At 34.4% G+C, this 22,793-nt stretch overlaps 4 protein-coding genes across 4 annotated transcripts; 3 read left to right on the forward strand and 1 right to left on the reverse strand.

Moving 5' to 3' along the window:
* The first annotated feature begins 55 nt into the window (after positions 1 to 55).
* On the forward strand, positions 56 to 3,715 carry LOC8284329 (probable receptor-like protein kinase At2g21480). The gene has a single exon (XM_002512906.3). It carries the CDS (start codon positions 795 to 797, stop codon positions 3,384 to 3,386), a length of 2,592 nt encoding a protein of 863 aa, XP_002512952.1. The 5' UTR covers positions 56 to 794; the 3' UTR covers positions 3,387 to 3,715.
* Positions 3,716 to 4,309: 594 nt separating this feature from the next.
* On the forward strand, positions 4,310 to 5,839 carry LOC8284330. Its single transcript, XM_025156217.2, has 2 exons — positions 4,310 to 5,328; positions 5,457 to 5,839. The coding sequence occupies exons 1-2, from the start codon at positions 5,264 to 5,266 to the stop codon at positions 5,665 to 5,667; spliced, it is 276 nt and encodes a 91-aa protein (XP_025011985.1). The 5' UTR covers positions 4,310 to 5,263; the 3' UTR covers positions 5,668 to 5,839.
* Positions 5,840 to 6,041: 202 nt separating this feature from the next.
* On the reverse strand, positions 6,042 to 13,143 carry LOC8284331 (SUMO-activating enzyme subunit 2). The gene is made up of 11 exons (XM_002512908.4): positions 12,581 to 13,143; positions 12,385 to 12,474; positions 10,486 to 10,569; positions 10,176 to 10,394; positions 9,618 to 9,719; positions 8,660 to 9,118; positions 8,299 to 8,528; positions 7,831 to 7,924; positions 7,561 to 7,743; positions 7,360 to 7,457; positions 6,042 to 6,767 (listed from the first exon to the last, which is right to left on the reverse strand). Exons 1-11 carry the CDS (start codon positions 12,611 to 12,613, stop codon positions 6,425 to 6,427), a joined length of 1,935 nt encoding a protein of 644 aa, XP_002512954.1. The 5' UTR covers positions 12,614 to 13,143; the 3' UTR covers positions 6,042 to 6,424.
* A 2,616-nt stretch (positions 13,144 to 15,759) lies between these two features.
* Positions 15,760 to 22,562, forward strand: LOC107260795 (protein CHROMATIN REMODELING 35). Its single transcript, XM_015715444.3, has 7 exons — positions 15,760 to 16,125; positions 16,256 to 16,319; positions 16,628 to 17,142; positions 17,481 to 17,666; positions 18,396 to 18,554; positions 20,278 to 22,025; positions 22,119 to 22,562. Exons 2-7 carry the CDS (start codon positions 16,268 to 16,270, stop codon positions 22,120 to 22,122), a joined length of 2,664 nt encoding a protein of 887 aa, XP_015570930.2. The 5' UTR covers positions 15,760 to 16,125; positions 16,256 to 16,267; the 3' UTR covers positions 22,123 to 22,562.
* Positions 22,563 to 22,793: the final 231 nt, after the last annotated feature.

Below are 22,793 nucleotides of genomic sequence, written 5' to 3' on the forward strand. Positions count from 1 at the left end.
TGAAAGTAAAGTAGTTAAAGTAAAGAGAAAAAAGGAAAAAAATTGAAAGTAAGGATTGCTCCATGTTAAAATGGTTTATTTTATTTGATTTTTTTTTTTTTTTTATCTCTCTTTCCCCAAATTGATACTATCTAATTGTGAAAATGACTTAGGAAATTTCAAATATTGACATCTGAGAGTTTTATGTCGGAAAATATTCTGCAAGCATGTTGGCATGGGGCTGCCTATGTGAACGTGCTAATGGCCTTCACAGTAAGACTGTTCATCCTAGCTTAGGCATTGCATGACATATAGAGACGAAGTTAAGAACAAAATTCTTTTGAAATATACAACATGAATATCACATATTTCAAGCCATATCCTTGGAATGAAAACATAAGGTTGAGGAGGGGTAAAATGTAAAGACAGAAATGCACAAGTTTTCACCATCACTAAATTAGGATGCATCAGAAAAAACAATTTTTTTTGACCATTTCAAAATTGTCTAAACATTTGATGACCACTATTCTATTGTTAGCAACAGAGAAAAGCCTCCATCACCTGCTAATTTTTGAAGAGAAAAAAGGAAGCATTTCCTTCCCCCCTAAAACATTGCCTGTTTATCAGGAAAAGAAAGTCCTCTCAGCTGTCAATTCCTTTCCTCCACTTATTATCAAGAAAAGGAAAAAAAGAAACAAGAAAAAGAGAACAACAATACCAAACTCCCATTATAGGTAAATGAAACTCACCTTTCTCAAATTCTCTTAATCTTTCAAGTTTGTGAACATCTTTCCACCGCCCCTCATCCAGGAGGGATGGAGATAGAAAAGAAACATATAATGACCAATCTTTTTCTATCTTCCTCATTGTCGTCATCTTGGATGGCTATCCTCCTGGTTCTCCTCTATTCCTTTGTTTTTGCCTCAGCTGCTGACACCAGTAGCTTTGCACCAGCTGATCAAATCCTTATCAGCTGTGGTTCAAAGAGCCTGTCTGCAATTCCTGATGGAAGGGTTTTCAAGACTGATCATGAAGCCCAAAGTTTGTTGAAGACAGAGGAAGATATATTAGTATCTGCGCCCTCTGCAGATGTTCCTTCTCCTATATATCTATCTGCAAGGATTTTTGTTCAGGAATCTACTTATGCTTTTACTATGAAAAGTCCAGGATGGCATTGGTTCCGCCTTCATTTCTTTCCATTCAATAACACAAGGTTTGATCTTCAGAGCGCAACGTTTTCTGTCTCTACTGATAAGTATGTTCTCCTTCATAACTTCAACGTCAACAATCAGACCAAGCCTTTCCTCAAGGAGTACCTTGTTAATGTGACCGATCCAAAGGTTACCCTCAAATTTCAACCTATGAAGAATTCTGCTGCTTTTATCAATGCTATTGAGGTTGTTTCAGCTCCTGATATCCTGATATCTGATGAAGGATCGGGCCTTTTCCCAGTTTCCAGCTTTTCTGGCTTGACTAATTATGGGTACCAAGTTGTTTACAGGCTTAATGTAGGAGGACCTTTGATTACATCCAAAAATGATACACTCTGGAGAACTTGGGAAAATGATAAGCCGTTCCTTAAGGATCAATCTTTGGCGCAGAGTGTTTCTATCCCTACAAGCTCCATCAAATATGGAACAGGAACTTCACCTTTGATAGCACCGGCAACAGTTTATGCGTCTGCACAAGAGATGGCCGAGTCAAAAACAATGCTGCCAAATTTTAACGTGACATGGAAATTTGAGGTTGATACAGCTTTTAACTACTTAGTTCGGCTGCATTTCGCTGATATTGTTAGCAAATCCCTAAATGACCTCTACTTTAATGTATACATCAATGGAAAAACCGCGATTTCTGGTTTGGATTTGTCTTCCATTACCAACCAATTAGCAGCTCCATATTACAAAGATATTGTTGTCAATTCCACCCTTATGTCTAATGGACTCAATGTTCAGATTGGTCCAATGAATGAGGATACTGGTTCGACAAATGCAATTCTAAATGGTTTGGAGATCTTGAAAATGAGCAACTCGGTTGATAGTTTGGATGGTGAATTCGGGGTTGATGGCAGGATGGCTATTGCCAGCAGGAGTACAGTTGCAGCAGTTGGTTTTGCTATGATGTTTGGTGCCTTTGTTGGTCTTGGAGCAATGGTTATCAAGTGGCATAAAAGACCTCAAGATTGGCAAAAGAGGAATAGCTTTTCTTCTTGGTTGCTTCCTATCCATGCTGGTGACACTAGCTTTATGACAAGCAAGACATCACTTGGATCTCACAAAACCAATATGTATTCATCAACTCTGGGCCTTGGTCGATATTTCTCTTTCTCAGAGTTGCAGGAAGCCACCAAGAACTTTGATCAAAGTGCAATAATTGGAGTTGGTGGTTTTGGTAATGTCTATCTTGGTGTTATTGATGATGCTACTCAAGTTGCTGTCAAGAGAGGAAACCCACAATCTGAACAGGGAATTACAGAATTCCAGACGGAAATTCAGATGTTATCTAAGCTCAGGCATAGGCATTTGGTGTCATTGATTGGTTACTGTGACGAGAATGATGAAATGATCCTAGTTTATGAGTACATGTCAAATGGCCCTTTCAGAGATCACTTATATGGCAAGAATCTACCTCCGCTGTCATGGAAGCAAAGGTTAGAGATCTCCATTGGAGCTGCTCGTGGTCTTCATTATTTGCATACCGGTACTGCACAAGGTATCATTCACCGTGATGTGAAGACTACAAACATTTTGCTTGATGATGCTTTTGTCGCAAAAGTTGCGGACTTTGGCCTGTCAAAAGATGCACCAATGGGGCAAGGTCATGTGAGTACAGCAGTGAAAGGAAGTTTTGGGTACTTAGATCCTGAATACTTCAGGAGACAGCAACTAACGGATAAATCAGATGTGTACTCTTTTGGGGTAGTGCTGCTTGAAGTTTTATGTGCAAGGCCTGCCATTAATCCACAACTTCCAAGAGAGCAAGTAAACTTAGCTGAATGGGCTATGCAATGGAAAAGAAAGGGATTATTGGAGAAGATCATTGACCCTATTCTTGTAGGCACAATCAATCCCGAATCAATGAAGAAATTCGCAGAAGCTGCAGAAAAATGCCTGGCAGAACATGGAGTTGACAGACCTTCTATGGGAGATGTCCTGTGGAACTTGGAATATGCTTTACAACTTCAGGAAGCATTCTCACAAGGAAAAGCTGAAGATGAAACAAAATCATCAGCCAGCGTAGCCGCCTCGCCTGCTGTTGTAGCTGCTGCTCCTGCTCCTGCTACTCCAACTTCTGATAACCGTCCTGTTTCTATTCCCGAAGAGAACAAAAGTCCAGCTGAAGTTCAAGCCATTGATGAGCATTCGGGAACTGCAATGTTTGCTCAATATGGGCTCAATGGCAGATAAACTGTAACTCTGAGAGCCTTCCAAATCAGCAGAATTTCAAGCATATTGATGGGGGTTCCTGTAATCAAGAGAAACCATTTTATAGCTTTTGCCGCCGCTGCTGCTGCTGCTTCTTCTTCTTGAACTGGATAAACTTAGCATTTTCAGAGGTTCTTTTAAGGGCTAGGATTGCTCATATACTTTTATATAAGATGATGATGGTGGTGTATTGAGCTGTGTTGTATCCATACTCTCTCCTCTTTGTTCTATATATTTTTTTTTTTTCTTGTTTTTAGTATTGGATTTGGTGGTTATAGAGATATATGTATTCTATTACATGGATTTATCAACTGGGACGGATAGATAGATGCATTCTTGCAGCAACTATATTATGCATGTATCCATCATTCCTATTATATTTCATGACCACAATTTTGTAATTTATTGTCTTAGCATAGAACAGAATGGGAATTTTCAGAATCACCTCTAACTCCATCCTTTCCACATTGAAGTAGAAACTGCATACTCTGTCCTTGTTAAAAAACACTATTCATATATCATTGCAAAGAAGTAATTTATGGATTTTCTTTTTTGAGTTTTAATAGTCGAAGCTTGTCAAATTCACTATTGAAATGAAATTCAATGGCTTTAACTAATATATTCAAAGGCCTAACTCAAGTGACAGAAATCTTGAATTCGAATTCTTTCTTCTGTTCTGAATAAAATTTTAAGTAAATTACAATTAGTTTACCACTAAAACTTTATTGAATAATAGATGATACATCAATACTTGCTTGAGTACCCTTTTTTCAATTCATAAATTTTTGTCTCCTATGACTTATAAGCACTCAAGTATATAGGTTCATCCATATGACAAAATATTTTTGGCCAACAAAGGATAAGAATAAGAACTAGTACTACTATCATGATTCTGAAGCTGATTGCTGAAGGCTCCTTTTTAGATTTTTTTTTTTTTTTTATTTGAATGGGTATATTGGGGTTTCCCAGCAATGGGTATTGGGCCGATCTAGCACTGGATATAGTAGTATGGTAAATAGGAAGGGCAACTCAAGCAATAGCACAAATCAGAGGCAGATGTTATCCTACTTCCAGTCCACCAAGAAAGAAAAATATTGGCCAAGGTCTCATAATTCAGGATTACATAACAGTTTTAAGTAAAGGAATTTGTTGACACTTTTAGCTAGATGTCATTCTACAATGGTAAAACTAGTGGCCAATTTATATATAATAATAGAATAACATTTACTCTTTTGTTTTCTAAAATAAGCTTGGGTGATTACTTTGAATAAGCTTCTGTTGAAACATCAAATATGATAGTAACGTATCCTGGCAAATTATATAAATTAATTGATAACATTTTAAAAAATTATGGCTACATCACAAGGTTCTTATAATAAAATATCAAACATTTTATTAATTTAAAAAAAAAATTGTTAATTTATTAGAATTACGTAAAATACAGTCAAATGACTAATTACTTTTAAAAGTAAAAAAAGAAAAAAAAATGATGAAAATAATAACAAAATAAAGATGGGAAGTGAGAAATGCCTCAAAAAGAAAAAGGAACTAGTATGGTAGGGTAGACATTTGAACGAAGAAGAGAAAGAATAGATAAGGATGTGGAAACAATGGAGGCATCTTTATTTGTCTGTGACTTGAGAGCCTTCTATTCTAACCAACCCACTTTTAAGGAAGCTCCAATATTTCCTAAGGCTGTCCTTTTGTACTATCCAATCCTTGACCTGTGAGTGATCCCTTATCCCATATCTATTCACATCTCTCATATATAACAGCCTCATATACAAATCACTTTTCTCCTATGTCCAAAACTCTCCTTAATCTTTGTTATACATTTCTCTTTCTCTTTCAACCTCAACATGGAGAATCCATCAGAAACAATGACCTTCGATATGAATGCATTGCGAAATAATCTACCAAAGAAGTAAACATACGAATTCCTTCATCTTATATTCGATCGTCCTAATATTTAGAATTTCTTTTATTCTTTTCTTTTGTTCTTGATTTTTGAAAAGTCAGTCTATAATGGGTGCTAATTTGTTTCTTCAGCAGGAGAGGGTTGTCAAGGTACTACTCAGGAAAATCAAGATCATTTACATGCATGGCAGATGTTCACTGTCTCGAAGATCTAAAGAAAAAAGAACATCCTGATGCAAAGAAAAGAAAGAAATATTCAGAGAGGAGGGATTTGCATGTTCCTCCATATCCATGTCGAAGGGTATCTAGCACAACCCAATGTGCTACACCTTATATTGGTGTCTAAATAATAAATAAACTTAGCCAAATGTATTAATTATCCTCCTTGTTTTACCACTTAAAAGATTTTGTAGTCATTTAGGCTCGAGGGTTTCCTAGTCTTGAACATATTATTGTACATTGATTTTGTGATTTATGATGTTTACAATTTTCCTGTTATATAAAAGTGTTATTTCAAAGATTGCTTTGTTTTCCAAGACGAATACTGAGAATTACAGCCACACAGAGAGAAGAGAGCCAAGCAATGAGAAATGCATTATTTCTGAGTTGATCAACAAGCAGGCATTCCTGAGTTGGGGCTACATCAATTACATCGTGCCGTACTCGTGCCTCTTCTGATTCATAATTAAAAGTAGGAAAAAATAAAAACAATCAAATAGGTACTGCAAACACACCAAATAACTACTCCTGAATAATGTCATCTCCATCCAGGGATGTACAGAAAAATATTTGCGGAGTTGCTTCAAATGTTACGAACACCTGGTTTGACCAGTGATCTCACTTTGCATCAATTTCTAACATAATTTAGTACTTTGACATATTACAAAATCCGACTGTTAATCTTAGCGAAGCCAGGAAGAATACACAATGTAGCTACACTCATAAACCACAGACGGTATGGAGACGTCAATTACTAGTATCTACTCGAAGCAAAACATTAACAAGCAGCAACTTAGTAACAAATATGAGCACCAAAGAATTACCATTTCTTCCTAATGGTACAAAATTAGGATGTAAGAAGCCTAACAAAGTTAAAGCTAACCCTATTGCAGCCGGTTTTTACTGCTTTTTGTATCCCAATGATCGAGCATGAGAAGGTCATCGTCATCATCAACAACATCAAGCTTTTGGACTTTATTTTGATTATTAGTTTCATCCACAGCAGTGTCTGTTGAAACCTCAGGTCGTTTTCTCTTCTTCTCAGAAATTATTATTTCTTCTGAAATTTGCTCAATCTCAATATCCTGTTGAGCCTCTGTTGGTAATGTGTTAGACGTGCTCCCACCGTTCCCAATGGAGTTGTTATCAACCTTCTTCTCGGGAGGAGCTTGTATCCATCCAGAAAGAACCATTCCATCAGGTTCTTTCTCCTCATCAAATTCTTCTCTATAAGAAATCAAGTAAAATCTTAGTTTCCAATGTCAAAACATAGATTTTAATAAAGCAGCCATAACATATGGTATCAAATCTAAAAACAAGCATTTTTTAGCAGTCTAATTACTGGTCATGGAATTCAGCTAGCAATTTTCATTTACAATCACTTACGTGGTCCGAGATTAATCAACAAAAAATCAGCCACTTAAAAATGTAATAAAACATCCGAACAGAATAAAGAAATGACAACTTCCAATAGTCCACCAAAATGGTGTGCAGTCATTCCATCTCAATTACAAGAAGAAACTGACTCGAGACTTTAAACCACATCATCACTTAATAACAGTTTTTCTAATGAAACTGTCTGCCCTCCATATCTAAAAATCAAACTTGAATGACAAGGCAAATAAACTTAAATGAAAATTGCTCCTACTATCGTCTCCATTGCATACAATATAGTTTCATCCAACCTAACTATAAAACCAAATACTAACTGGTTGATGTTAAAGGCAATATCCAAGTGATATTTTTACTTACATATTAGGAAGAATAGAAGTTACAATGAGAAGCCTGAAAGAATTATATGACTAGGATAAAAACAAACCTATGCTTGATATAGATATTGCAAGTAAATTCCTGTTGAAGATCTTCTACTGTAAGCATTGACCCACCAGTAACTGAAGAAGGAAGCTCAGACAGCGCCTGATTGGGAAGGGTCAAAGAGATGTAGTGTTAGGAGAAAGATTAGAGATGCCACATTGCTTGGACTTCATCTTAAGTTCCAGGCACAAAATGTTTAACATACCTTTTCAAGGTTAGCATTATAATTAGCTACCATATCTTCTTCAAGATCATCACCAACTTCATATAGAAGAGTAGGCCCATGCATAATTAATGGAGAATTCATGCCCAGTTTTGCTTTAACAATCTTTTCAACAAAATCCCTCAACTTTGAACGATGAATATTTATCTCCAGTGATAATGGTGACTGTCATTAACCATGATGAAATGAACAGAAAAACAGTAAATTAGAGCACAGATAAAAGGCCGTTCAGAGATAAATATTCGGATCTACCTTAGAACAAACACAGCATGACTTGTTAGGTTCAAAGGGTTCCACTGGCATAAGAAGCATCTTTCTAGATGGATGTTCTAAACAATATGTCATCCTGCAAGAACATTCGCATAAAATTAGAATAAATTAGCTGCAATATAGTCATAGGTAATATTTCCGAATTCATGTTATAGTTTCTAGAAACCATATTCTATGAAATAGGATAAGTAAAACATAGGTAGATCCATCTTCCAAAAAACAAAAAGAAAAGAGCACAACATCCACCCTCATTTTTTTCCCTTTTGGTTCAGAAACAATTGAGAGACTGAGGACTGGCACAATTAGGTTGACTAATTTGGAAACAAGTTAAAATGCCAGCCTCAGGCATACCTACCAACCATCTTCAAGAGTGAAAAGGATAAGATCTCCATATGAATATTTAAAAAACGGGAAACAAAGTTCACATAGAGGAAAGGGCTTTAGCCGCACCTGTAATTGTCAGCATCCTTTTCCAGCACCTTGATTGCTTCAATGACAATTAAACCAGCTATAATAGCATTAGTTGTTGCAACAGCATGCACAATATTTCCAGCAATACCTTTAGCTTCAAAAAGGCTATGCAAAGGAATCCCAAATGAAGCAGCTCGAATATTTGCCGCAGCCGTAACAATTTCTACGGCTAACTGATCATCTTTATCAAAACTCAGGTTCCCAATCTCCTGTGAGGAAAACAAAAAGCAACAAAAGAAAATCCCAAATGCTCATTCAAAAGACCAAAAATATACCATCCTTTCTCTGCTGACAAAAAAAGGTTATCATTCACTTTTCTAAAAGCATGAGATCACTGCACCTTTTCTCTGCTGACAAAAAATAACTTCAAAGCCTCAAAAAAAACTCTTGAATTTTCCGTAAGACTCCATATTTCCTGTGGATTCTTCAAACCCAAAGATGCCATGGCAGACACTGATGAAGGATCATGACTAGCAGAGCCTTTATCAACACTACCATTTTGTTGACTTGGTCTATCAGGAAGAACATCCCTACTGTATATAGGCCTTGGCCTATTACGGTTTTTCCAAGTCTCTTCATTAGACAAAGCTGTCTCGATGTTATAACCAAAGACATGATCATAAATTCTCCTTCCATATTGCTCAATGTCCTCATTGTTTCCTCTTTCAAATACATCTTCTGCATGTTCTGAAGAGTTAGAAGCATCACTAGACCGCACATTTAAATCATTTTCCTGATTCTTGTCCCCAAACAGCTTTGCAAAAAGCAGGTCCTTTGCCCAAACAATACAGTGAACAAACTGCAGTATTAAACAATGACAACAGAAATCAAATACATGAACAATTTGTCTAGATAGTCACAGGAAGAATCAACATTGTCGCAATTACGAGTCAATCATCTGATTTCCACACTGAAAAGAAATTAGAAAACATCAAATTAATGCAGTTGCTAAATTGTAGAAGTCAACAATCCACATAAACCATAATCAATAATAAGCTATCTACCATCATCTGTCAAAAGGAATCCCAAAAATTCTAGCAAAAAAGAAAGAAGGCTGCTTAGACATATTTATCGTATTGTGATTCTATTTTATTAATTTAATATATTAGCTTAATAATAGAAACTGCTGTAACTAAACCTATTTTATTAATTTAATATATTAGCTTAATAATAGAAACTGCTGTAACTAAACCTCTAGGGAATACAATGATGCTTTTGAGAACATAGGTCCAAACAAACCCAAGAGAGTATACATCTCACCCCACCCCATCCCCAATAAAAATAATGAGCAACAATACCTTGGATGGAGTACTGGTAATTGTACAGACAGGATAGGACTTTGGCGCAGGTTTAGGCTGACACTCGTAGCACTCTGTTTTCCCCTTCACATGCACCGTGACCTGAATACAAAGTATTATCAAAGGCTAAAAAAATTAATTGAAATCATTATCAGAAACAAACATATTAGGACAATCAGCTCGCAATCACAAAAAACTTATGTGAATGAGTGCACCTATGTGTTACTTAGTAAAAATGTTATCTGGCTGGCTACATCAAATAAACTGAAAAAGAATTAATTCTTTCAATTACCAAAACCGCCACTATAGCTAATTTTAGTGTTCAAAAATCACAACCTGTTCATAATCTTCAAAAAATTGGTCATATAAATGCTTTGAGGGAAAGTTTCTACATCTAGGAAAAACATAAGGAATGAAAAAGATAACAAACATATTATCCAATAATACAAAAGAAAAATAGAAGGAATTCAGAAACAAACAAGTTATCCAATAACACAATTGACAAGACCCTGTCTTAAAAGAATTATTGACAAAGGACTACAAACAACAATGCATCACCTGTCCAAGGAACCCAGTTGTCCCACTTTCAACCAAAGGAACTTCAGCTGCCAGGCAAAGGCGGTTCACATGGCGCCTTGCGTCCAAGTTGTCTAAACCATTCAGAACAGCGCTAAATTGCTTAAAGAAGTCCACATTGAAGTCAGAATCCTTCACATTTGCATGGTATGATGTAATTCTTATGTGAGGCTTAAATCTTAGCACAGCATCTCGAGCAACCTGGTCAAAAATTGATTAGAAATAATATAAGCTGTATTACTAAAACCTTTCCAGAACAGAAGATTCAAAAGATGCTGCTGAAATAACTTACTTTGGCCTTTGACTGCCCAACATGTGATTTCCGGAACAAAAACTGTCTGTTAAGGTTACTGACTTCTATTGTGTCCATGTCAATCTGCAGATGGATACAAGCAAATAAATCAATGACTGTTAAAAGATATCAAGGATCTTAAAATAAAAAGCAAATGCCCAAAGCAATTCACATTTTAATGCAAAACCATTTGTCCTAACTCAAGACTACAACATCTCTTTGATTGGGCTGATACGAAACTCATATATAGAACATAAGCACCAGATTCTAGCCAGAAAATATGGTATTTCAAGGTAGATCACAACCTCCTGAAAAAGAAATCACTCAGCCCTCCATCCTCTTCTTTTCCTTTGTTTTCCAATAAAAGATTATTTTTCTGATGATTTAAGACATGAACTTCTCGTCTATATTAGGGCATTAGGCACATTCAAATCAATGACAGTGGAAACCCTTACAAATTTTTCCTTGATCATAGCTATTCAAGTCCGAAATCCCTTCCCTAATTCAAGGTCGAAGTTCAATTAGGAACATAAGAACTAGTAGTTATCAAAGGGGGAAAAAAGTCATTTGCTGGTTCATGGCACCATGCCGCCCTTATTTTTCTCCTTTTTCTTGTTTTGATCTTCTCTTATAAAGGTGGTGGAAAAGATAATCCTACCACCCACTAACCCAAGTGATACATTCTAGTCCTTACCACCCACCATGAGACATCCTAGTTCTCACTACCCACCACCCATTAACACACATGACTCATTAAAACCGCCTCAGCCACTATCTTTTACCCTAACAACACTACAAATCCAGTGGCCCTCATTCATAAGAACTTCTAGCTACCACTAAACATTGTCATTGTGCCATTTCCATAACCTCCCAAAGGAACCTCCTTTGGTAATCCAAACCCAAAGCCTCTAATTACTCATAAAAGTTAACGAACACCATCACTCTAGTACAAGGTCAAAAGCACAACAACATTAAACTATATTTTGAACAGAGCACATCACAATCAACATCTGTAACATCAAACAAGAACATCAAAAATTGCTTCTACCTTAGTAGTAAAATCTTCAGCTCTCATACCACCACCATCTCCAGAAATTCATCACCTTAGCACTCAGCAATACACAACATGTAACTTACAAAAGCATAGGACTATCCATATAGAAAACCATCTCAAAACCTAATTGACACTGCAAAATATGACACCTCCACATCATACGTTTCAGTGAATATGCATCGCATAAGCAAAACCGTTTGCTGCTAGAAGCCCTAATCACTACTGACGTTACCAACTCATTTCTATTTTTTTTTTGTGGTTGTCACCTAGGGTGTCCCAATACCACATTAGATATGGGACTAATCCATGTTCAGGCCGGGGTATTGCAGATGATAAAGCCCCCCAATGAGTGCAACTGCAAGAATATTAATCACTTAAACAATGTTCATTATTGGCACTAATACTGCATCCATCAATCTATTGCCATGCGCCACCACTGGAAGAGATAAAAACTATTGCAACAGAATCTCTATCTACTTGCTTACACAACTATCATTAGTCATATATCCTTTAATGAATACTGCTGCTTTCTAATTCTCATAAATTCATAACTTAATGTACATATTAGAACTCTGTTTAACCTAGAGTTTGTGACACCAATTTAAGTAATAACTAAAATTATCTCAGCAAAGATCCAAAATTTGCCCATTAGAAATACTAAACTAATTTATATTGAAACCCTTAGAACAATACATGAAAATTTGTTTTAAGAAAAAAGGAGGACAAAGATGTAAACAGTCTGTTGAAACCCTAGAAAGTACTATTAAGTACCCCAAAAAAAAAGTAGAACTGAATATAAAAACTAAAAACAACAAGAAAACCCATGAAAAAAAAATAACACTCACAATATGAATATCTTCAAAGCCAGAAAGAGCTAGCGTCTTCAGTAGCTCACACCCAATCCCACCTGCTCCTACCATAAGCACTTTCGCGCCCTTCAAAAAAAAAATTAAAACCCAATTAGAGAAAAGAGAAAAATCATATCTTATCAATTGAGTAACAAAAGAAATTGAAGTAAATTAGAAAAAAAAAAAATAGTACCTTTACGGCAGATGAGTGCAGGAGGGAAGACATTTTGGGGTTGAAAAAAGAAAACTCTGAGAAACCAGAAGAGTGAAGAAGTCTGTTATTAAAATGGTCAGTTATTTATTTATCATTTATAAGAAGAAAATAAAATAAAAAAGAAAGAAAGAAAAAGAATAGTAGCAGTAGTGGGTGCGTTAAGAGAGTTGTGTTTGTTGGTTCGGAATCGAACACGACGAGAGAATCTTGAAATGGGTAGAATTTTTTTTTTAGGAGGAAATGAAAAGAAAGGAAAGGAAAGGGCGGCTATAAACTATAAGTCTACAAGTATAGGCAACAGGGGACGGGAGCGCCAAAAAGAACTCAAGTGGATATAGCCAAAAAGCAACACAGACACACTCTCTCTCTCTCTCTCTCTCTCTCTCTCTCTATGTTTGTTTTCTCTTTCTTCATTAAAACAACGGCGGAGGTGAAGAGTGGTACGGCATGAGAAGTAATTTGTTCGGAAACTAAGTTAAAAAAAGAACTTAGTCAAACACCACTTGCCCCGTCTCTACGGTAATTGTAGAGCCACCGCCGCCGCCCACGTCTCAATTACTTTTTGTCATTCTTTCAGTTTTTGGTAATATTTTCTAGTAGATATGGCAAATTTGGGCCGGGTATATGGACTTAATTATTTTAGATTTGTATAACTTCAGTTATAATTAGTGATTACTCGCGTGTATAAATAATAATATAAATTTTAATATTTAAAAATTGACAGCTAAATTAGATATTTTGTAAATACGTTTCTTAAATATTTAATATTCCGAAATTCTATTAATCCCAAACAACTAAATCTGAATCATACATATAAATAATATTTATGTATGTTCAAATAAGAAATTTATATTTTAAAATACAATAACATGTTAATAAAATTTTATATTATATAAAATATATATTTATAATAAATAAATATATATATATATATATATATATATATATATATATATATATATATATATATATACGTGTGTGTGTGTGTGTGTGAATTTAGCTGCAGTGCCTTTAAATTGAGTTAGAAAGTAGGGGCCAACATTTATTATTGTATTTGAATAATATTGTAAAGTACATATTATAATATATTATATGAAATATTTAATTTTGTTGTATTTTTTCTAGTTGGTGTTATTTTAACTGTAATATCATTTTAACCATAGATTATTTCAACTTGTATTATCTTAAATTTTAAAATATTTTGAATACAAATTTCTTGAGCTCAGATCAATTTAAATTAAATATTTTTAACATTTATTTTGTATTAATTTTTGACTCATTTAATCAGATAAAATAATAGTTTGATTTCAGATGGTTAACCATTAAATCAAACATTTAATTTTTTAACTTCAAGTTTTACCTTTGATTTTTAAATGTCATCTCTTTTTATCCGTGCTCCACTATTTGGTGCTAAAATAATCTATGGTTAAAATGATATACAGTTAACCTTAAAGATTTTTAAAAATGATTTATATTTAGTCTCAATTAAAAATAGACACAATACATATTTAGACATTTAAATTTCAATCATTTAATTATTTTTAATATTTTAATTTTTAATTTAATCTAACAAACACCTATATTTTATTTTAGAATCTGTTAAACATTTTTAGTTTTTGTTTTAATCCAATAGACACTCGAACTTTGTTTAGTGGTAGTAGTAACATTAAAACAGTTATGCATAATATATATTGAGATATTAAATAAAGCTATATGTTAAGAAGTGTTTAGATATTATTAAAAATATAAGTTGAAATTTTATTAGATTAAATTGAAAGTTAAAGTATTAAAATGACTAATTCAAAAAAATTCAAGTGTCTAAATATGTATTTCGTCTTTAAAATATTAATGAGACGTATTAAATTAGTTAATGTATCATACATACATGACAGGTCGAGCATACTTTATGGCCAAATAAACATATACTACATAAAAATTACAGATAACTTATAAATAAATGTTTAATTTATAATTTTCTGAAATAAATTAATTTAAAAATAAAAATTGATATTAATTTTGTTTAACATAAATTCTTTTTGTAAACATATTTATATAAAGGTATTATTTGCACATGTTGCATGTTATTTTTATTATATGTAATATATTTTATTGACTTTTAATTGTATGTTTTTATTTAGTAGATTATGTATTTTAAAATATTTTACTGTTGTCATTTTTAAATAGAACTAGAATTTTAAAAATAAAAATTTTTCTAATTATTAAACTGATGTAATATAAGACAATTTTAATCTCAAATCTATATTTTTCAAGTATTATATTTTTTTTTATTAAATTTCCTTTATCAAACTCGAATTAAGGCGATTTAAAAGTATTAGAAAGCTAATAAACAAGGCTATAAAATTCGTAATTTGAGCTCAACCTAGTTTGATTATCTTTGGGTCTAAAATATATTATAATTCAGAACTAATAATTAATTAAATTAAATATATTTTGTGGAGGGTTTTAAATAGTTAAAAATTCTAAAATTTAAATATTTTGATTAGTGAAAGTAGTTTATTTATTTTTCTATTAGAATAAATATTTAGAATATTTTATTTCAAGAAAAAAGTATTCAGGATATTTATTTCTTATTGTATTAGAGTTGTAGTACATATAGCTGCAAATTATTTACTGAAAATTGAATAAAAATAAAAATAAATATTTTTTATTTATATTTAGCAATAACTTAATTATAATTATTAAATTTCAGAATTTGTGGTGAATACCTACTTAATTTATCAATTAGATTTTCATATTTAATTACGAGTTATTTTTTCATAATTAAAGGTTTTACTTATTAAATAAATATCATATTCTAATTTTTATTTGTGATATTTAAATTTTAAACGATTTTAGCAAAATCTTATTTACAATTCAGATTTATCTGGTTAGATAGGCTAGGTTGGTTTAAGCACCAGAATTTATTATTCCAATTCATTTCTACTAATATTTTTTAATGTAATAAACAGGTTAAGAGAAACTGCTAAACTGTGGAATTGCAGCGGAAGTCGAAGCAGCCTTATTCGAGTCTGGAATAAGTGTGTAAAGATCCATATAACCAAACAAGAAAGAATAAGTATAACGCTGACGTATATACGGGACCCATTTACCATCCACATTTCCGTCGCGTGTCCATTTTATTCCCTCACCAACTTAATAACATAATAACACGATCTTCTCGTCTCCCCATCGCTCTCCCGTTGCCACCACACCGGCGCCAGCAACTATAAAACAGTAAATAATTGGCTATACCCGATTATATTTTCAACAACATTACTACTGGTCTACGTAACAACAAAAAAAACTCTTTAGCCCAATCATACTCTGCCGTACATTAAACGAACACCCTGCTAAAGCGTGTGTTATACACATACAATGATCAATTCTCTCCCCTGGCCACCAGTTCTAAGTTCACTTTGAAACAACCAAAACGACACTTTTTAAGAAACGAGAGAAACAGGAACAAAAAGAAAGAAATACTGGAAGCAAATGTGATTTTGATTACTTCTAAAATCGCTTATAAAGTGAGTTTAGGGTTTCAATTGCTCTGCTTTTTGTTTTTTCTTTTTTCTGGTTTGGTTTGGTGATTATCTTTTTATGATTGTATTAGCTAATTAATTTAATTTGTTTGGTGTGTTAATGTTGGATTAATAGGTGTATTAATAAATGGAGATTGCTCCTCTTATGGTTTTGCCTCAAAATCACACGACTCCTAATGGTAAATGTGTATATGCCTATCAGTTGGGTTTCTAATTTTTCATCATGATGCAGCTTTTTCTTTTAATTTATTAAAATTTCTGTCCTTGTGGCAAAATATTATTATAGTTTTGTTAAGTTGCTGTTATTAATATGTACATATATTTTTTTGGATTGTTTGAATTTTAGTGTATATATATTAATATTCTCAAGCATATGTTTGAAATATAATTTCTTGAATCTAGGCATCCATTTACATTTCCATTACATTTTCCATGACTATCTAAATGTGGTTTGACTACTATTGTGTGTTTTTGTGTTTATTACCAGAGTCATATTCCAAGGGATACAAAAGGGTAAAACTATCTAATGATGGAGATGACTATGGTAGCATTCCCGTGGCTACTACATTAACTTACAATGGAACTGGAGAAAACAAACCAAAATCACCGTCACCTAAAGTTGTTGACTATTCTGATCCTTTTGCTATATCCAGTATGATTGATAAGTTAGATTCTGGTAAATATGGAAGTGTTACCAAAGAGATAGAAGCTCTTATTTCTCGCAAGATTCATGCGCTTAGTCCTTATCTCAAGAAGCATCCTACACTTACAGATATATTCTTGGATGGGAATAAGTGCCCTAATGAAGAAGATGCTTCAAAGGCACAGAATAATGTCATTGATTTGGAGGATGCTAGTGTTGTAAATCATTGTTCAGCAGTAGCAAGGCCTCTTGTAATTCTGGATTCTGACGATGAAGACAGTGGAGATTGTAGGCCCACTCCTCCCTTCCAGGAGGTTCTTTTGCCAAGACCTGATGGGCTACTTTTCATGGACACATCAGTAAGTTTCCCCTTTTTTTTCTAATCTTTTTTAAAGCTAATAAGTTTCTAATATTGCTAAAGTTGTATGTTTCAAAATGCACATAAGAACAAAAGGTTTATGGCATTTATAACTCAGCTCTAACCATAATCTGAAATTCTGAATCTAGAGCTGGGGTAGGCTATATATCAACAAGATTAATCCCATTAATATGCACTACACGCTATCAACTAATGCTTAAAAGGGATGTTGACTTGTTCTATTCTTTTTTTCTTTTTCTTAATTGGATTAATTTCATGATTATATACTTTATTGTCCTAATCGCACTTTGGCTATAATTGAATGGTTTCTGTATTCAGGTTAAAACCTATGAAGAGAGAAACAGCCATGGAAATTTAGTAAGTTTATCCAGTGAAATTGATATCAAGAGAGAGAAAGGTGTTTATGTTGGTGTAGAGGAGTATGATGATGATCAATCTAAACCAGAAGATGATGGCCTTGGAGACATTTGGAAGGAGATGTCAGTAGCAATGGAATTTTCTAAGGTAATTATTCCTGGGAAACAAAAGCAGGAGACTTTTTTAAAAAAAAGTTTCTACTTAGAGATATCTTTGTGAACTATCATGGTTGAGGTCTGCTTTTGGTGATAGTGAATATAATGGAGAGATGTGTCGAAGTTGTCTGATTTAAATTTATTGATTGAATGTTTCATTCTTTTCTGTGCTGCTACAAGGCAGGAAGTTTAAAAGAAAATCTTTTAATTTCATTAGAAAGTTTATTGATCATAGTAAGAATTAATGCTTGATATTATTGACTTCTTATCTTTTCTAAATACCAATTTTTTTTGGGGGAAATGATTACCTTGTACATAGCTTTCTCTTGTTGGCTTTTAAAAAAGAGATACTTCAGCTATTTTAAAAATGTAAGTATTATTAATGTCTAGTTGATTGTGGTGGAAGAGATGTAACCGGTTAAGCTAAACTAATGCTCCCAGTGATTATATACTGTACAAAGTAATTAAGATCTGTAGATCTTACTTTATACTTTAGATCATTTATGCTACACAAGCTCATTCTCATTTCTGTTATTTGTATGCACCACCAAGCTTAGGGACTCACAAATGACTCTTGACAATTTTGCTTTATTGCTTGTTTTAGACCTTATGTATTCTACTTACTTTTTTGTTTATTTGAATTAATAGTTTCAAATTTTGATTTAAAAAATATTCTTTGCTGTGCTTTAATAATTGTGCATGTTCTTTTACTGTTTGACAGGATGTTGCTGAGTATCCTTCATCTGATGAACACATGGAAGATGATGAAGAACATTGCGATCACTCTTTTGTTTTGAAGGATGATATTGGTTATGTTTGTCGCATATGTGGGGTTATTGAGCGAGGAATTGAGACCATAATTGAGGTTCAGTTTCTCAAAGTAAGGTTATTACTTCTGTATTCTTTATAAGTAACTTTGGATACAGTACTTCCTAAATTCTTATCTTAATGAGTTTGTTCACACATAGACTTGAACTGCCAAGTAATACGTACTAATGGAGTTGATTTTATTGAAGTAAAATGACATGTTCTGAGTTGCTATGCTCAAGAGCTTTTCCTGGTTAATGAGACAGCTTAAGCTATTTATGACCTAAATGGTAGCCCAGTGCTCACTTTCCCTATTCATGCATATATCAAGAAATAAATTTGTAGGAGTTTAAACTTAGGTTAATGCTTCATGATATCAAGAATCCAGGATATCTTACCACTCAACAAATGCCTTGGGTTGTCTTGCTGTGATCTTTAAACAAATTATCCTTGCTGCAAAGCAAGCTGTGGGATTTCCCTATGAGCATGCTGTCCTTAGCAGTGGAAATAGTATCTTTACTCTTAAGCATTATATAGCACCTCTAACCATGTGTAGCTTTTCTAGGAAAAAGAAGAGTCCTGCTTTATAGCAAGATTGTTTATTCTGTCTCAACTAGCTTATCAGTAAGCGTGTTGAGTTTCCTGTTTTTCTTTATTACAAATTTCTTCGTTGAAGAGTGCATTATTCAATGGCAACTGAAAATATCACAAAAACAAGTTTTGCTGATTTTGTTTCCAAGTAAAAGCACACATAGTCTTCAATCTTCATCTTCCTTTCCTGCATTACACGTCCTGGTGTATGGTTACCCTTTCAATATGTTAATTGTTATATCATCTTTCTTTTAGTCATGTTTCTCTAATTCAATATGACATACTGCAATGGTACTTGTTAGAAGTTGTATTTATCCCACATCGCCTAGTTACTGAGTTGTTATGGTGTATATATGTGGATTTGACACCCTCTTCCTTTGAGCTAGCTTTTGAGAATGAGTTCTCCCAAGCCCATTTGTCATGTTATCAAAGCCAGCCTTCTTTTTGCAAGGATGGGTTTGGACCTGGCCCATTTGCATGTCGCGCCAAGCAGGAGGGAGGGTGTTAGAAGTTCTATTTATCCCACATCGCCTAATTACTAAGCTGTTATGGTATATATATGTAGATTGGGCACCCTCTTCCTTTGAGCTAGCTTTTGAGAATGAGTTCTACCCAAACCCATTTGTCAGTACCTATTATTGCCCTATTGATTGTTGGACTTGTAAAGATTTTCCATTGACTGATATAATGAGTTATAGCAAACTATAAAAATCTTATAAAGAAAAGCTTGCTTCGTGCCATGATATAAGATTTAAGGAATGGCACAGCAACTTGGAGACAAAGTTCTTCAGTGCATAAGCCAGCTCTTGGCATCAGATATCAAGTTATGAATTGAACATGAGAACGCTTGGGCAAGCCAAGCATAGAAAGCAAGCTTACGAGTGATAGAAATTTGGTGTATTGGGAAACTGTATTGAAGAGCAGTTTTGAGTGGTCTTGCATCCTTCTATTTCTAAGTGAAATTTAGTTTGATCATCTTTGACTGTGAATGTCAGCTTTAATAAAACCTGATTAATTTTCTGTACTTTAGTGGTTACTTTTGTAGTTATTTCTACACTCAGCTTAATAAAGAATATAGCGCTGGGCATGCCATACTTTTTGCACATGCCAATTAATTAGGATTTTGTTGTCTTAGCTAAATGCTGCTGGTCTGGATTTTGTTTTTTCAATTCTGCCTCTTATCCATTTCTTTCTTTTCAAATCAGAAAAAGAGTACGCGGACATATGTATCTGAACCTCGAAATACCAAGGACAGAGATTCAAACGAGATGGTCGGAGTTGCATTGTCTGAAGAAGATTTGATGGTAACTGATATCTCTGCTCATCCAAGGCACATGAAGCAAATGAAACCTCATCAAGTGGAGGGTTTTAATTTTCTTCGAAGTAACTTAGTGACAGATAATCCAGGGGGCTGCATCTTGGCTCATGCTCCTGGATCTGGAAAGACGTTCATGATTATCAGTTTCATGCAGAGCTTCCTAGCCAAGTATCCACACGCTAGACCGCTAGTGATACTTCCCAAAGGAATTTTAGCTACATGGAAAAAGGAGTTTCTGACATGGCAAGTTGAAAATATTCCACTCTATGACTTTTATAGCGTAAAAGCAGATAGTCGTTTACAGCAATTAGAGATCCTGAAACAGTGGGTGGAGCAGAAGAGCATCCTTTTCTTAGGCTACAAACAATTCTCTTCTATTGTTTGTGATGATGCTAACAACAAGGTTGCAGCTAATTGTCAAGAGATACTACTGAAGCGACCTACAATTCTAATTTTAGATGAAGGGCACACTCCAAGGAATGAGAACACTGATGTTCTGCAATCCCTTGCTAAGGTGCAGACACCTCGAAAAGTTGTGCTTTCAGGAACTCTTTACCAAAATCATGTCAAGGAGGTGTTCAACATATTGAATCTTGTTCGCCCAAAGTTTCTGAGGTTGGATACTTCCAGGGCTATTGTCAAGCGTATCATGAGTAAAGTACATATACAAGGCGTGAAGAAGCATCTCAAAACAGGAGAGACGGTATTTTATGATTTGGTAGAGCACACAATACAGAAAGATCATGATTTTAAGAGGAAAGTTACTGTCATACAAGACCTGCGTGAAATGACCAGCAAGGTCCTTCATTATTATAAAGGAGATTTCTTGGATGAGCTACCTGGACTTGTTGATTTCACTGTAGTACTTAAGCTTAGTTTAAAACAGAAGCATGAAGTTCAAAACTTGAAGAAGTTGGCAAGGAAATTCAAGAGAAGTTCCGTTGGGAGTGCTGTTTATCTTCATCCAAAGTTGAACTCTGTCACTGAGAATTCTGCCTTGACTGATGACAAAATGGATGAGTTCTTAGAAAAGTTAGATGTGAGAGATGGAGCCAAGGCTAAATTCTTTCTTAATATGTTGAACTTATGTGCGTTAGCTGGGGAAAAGTTACTGGTTTTCAGCCAGTACCTCCCTCCATTGAAGTTTTTGGAGAGACTGGTGGTGAAGGTGAAAGGTTGGGTTCTAGGAAGGGAAATCTTTGTGATCTCAGGTGAATCAAGTTCTGATCAGCGGGAGTGGTCCATGGAGCGTTTCAATAATTCCACAGATGCAAAAGTTTTCTTTGGATCAATTAAGGCCTGTGGAGAGGGAATATCATTGGTTGGGGCATCACGCATTATTATTTTGGATGTTCATCTGAATCCATCAGTTACTCGCCAAGCAATTGGACGTGCTTTCCGTCCAGGTCAGACAAAGAAAGTTTATGCATATAGATTAGTTGCTGGAGATTCACCTGAGGAGGAAGATCATAGCACATGTTTTAGGAAGGAAGCTATTGCAAAGATGTGGTTTGAATGGAATGAATATTGTGGTTATCAGGATTTTGAAGTGGAGAGAATTGAGTTGAAGGAGTGTGGTGATCCCTTTTTAGAAAGTCCACTAGTAAAGGAAGACATAAGGGAATTGTACAAAAGGTTAGCAGGCTCATCTTTCCTTGTTCTAATTATTTCCTGTTTATATATCTCTAGGGTACTCTGCCTTAAATTTTACTTTTATATATATTTCAGGTAGTTGCTGACAAGGAAGATCTGAGGCACCGGAATAGGCAGAACTATTTTGTTCCTTAACTGACTTGGGTCTGTAAATGCTCCTCCAATTTTGTATCTGGTCCACAAACCTGGAGCCAACTAGGCAGGTTTCCTACAAGAAAAATTGACTCTAGATGCTTTAGAAGTTCCTATGTTGGATTCTTTATCCTGTCTTCTTTTGCTCCTATTGGATCAAAGGATGTTGCTGCATACCTTTGTTGGAACCAGAACTGGTAATCTTTGTAGTTCTTCGGAGTGTTTAAGTATTTTGTTAATATTGTTAGCAGCAGCAGTATAGGAGATTTCTCAGTAGAGTTTTCTGGAACTCCTGTTCTGATCAGCCTCGTTTCTGATTAGCGTCTGTACAGATAACATTAGACATGAATGCATGAAAAATATAAATTGGACATCTTGAAATCTCTAGTTTAACAGTCTTCTTTCAAAATGGCACATCAATTCATAATATTTAGGAGGACAGCGTTATAATGTTTTTCCCTCGGGAATTTGCAAATCTCACCAAACCAGTCAAGGTTGGAAGAATAGTCTTGGAATCCCCTGAAAAAGGAAGCTGTAAACATCACATGAACATGAAGCCTGTGCATAGGTGTGCCAGTTTGAGCTGATTCTTTTGATATTGAAGTAACAACAGCTTAC

This window comes from Ricinus communis, chromosome 8 (genome assembly GCF_019578655.1).
Source record: "Ricinus communis isolate WT05 ecotype wild-type chromosome 8, ASM1957865v1, whole genome shotgun sequence".
Taxonomy (NCBI): Eukaryota; Viridiplantae; Streptophyta; class Magnoliopsida; order Malpighiales; family Euphorbiaceae; genus Ricinus; species Ricinus communis.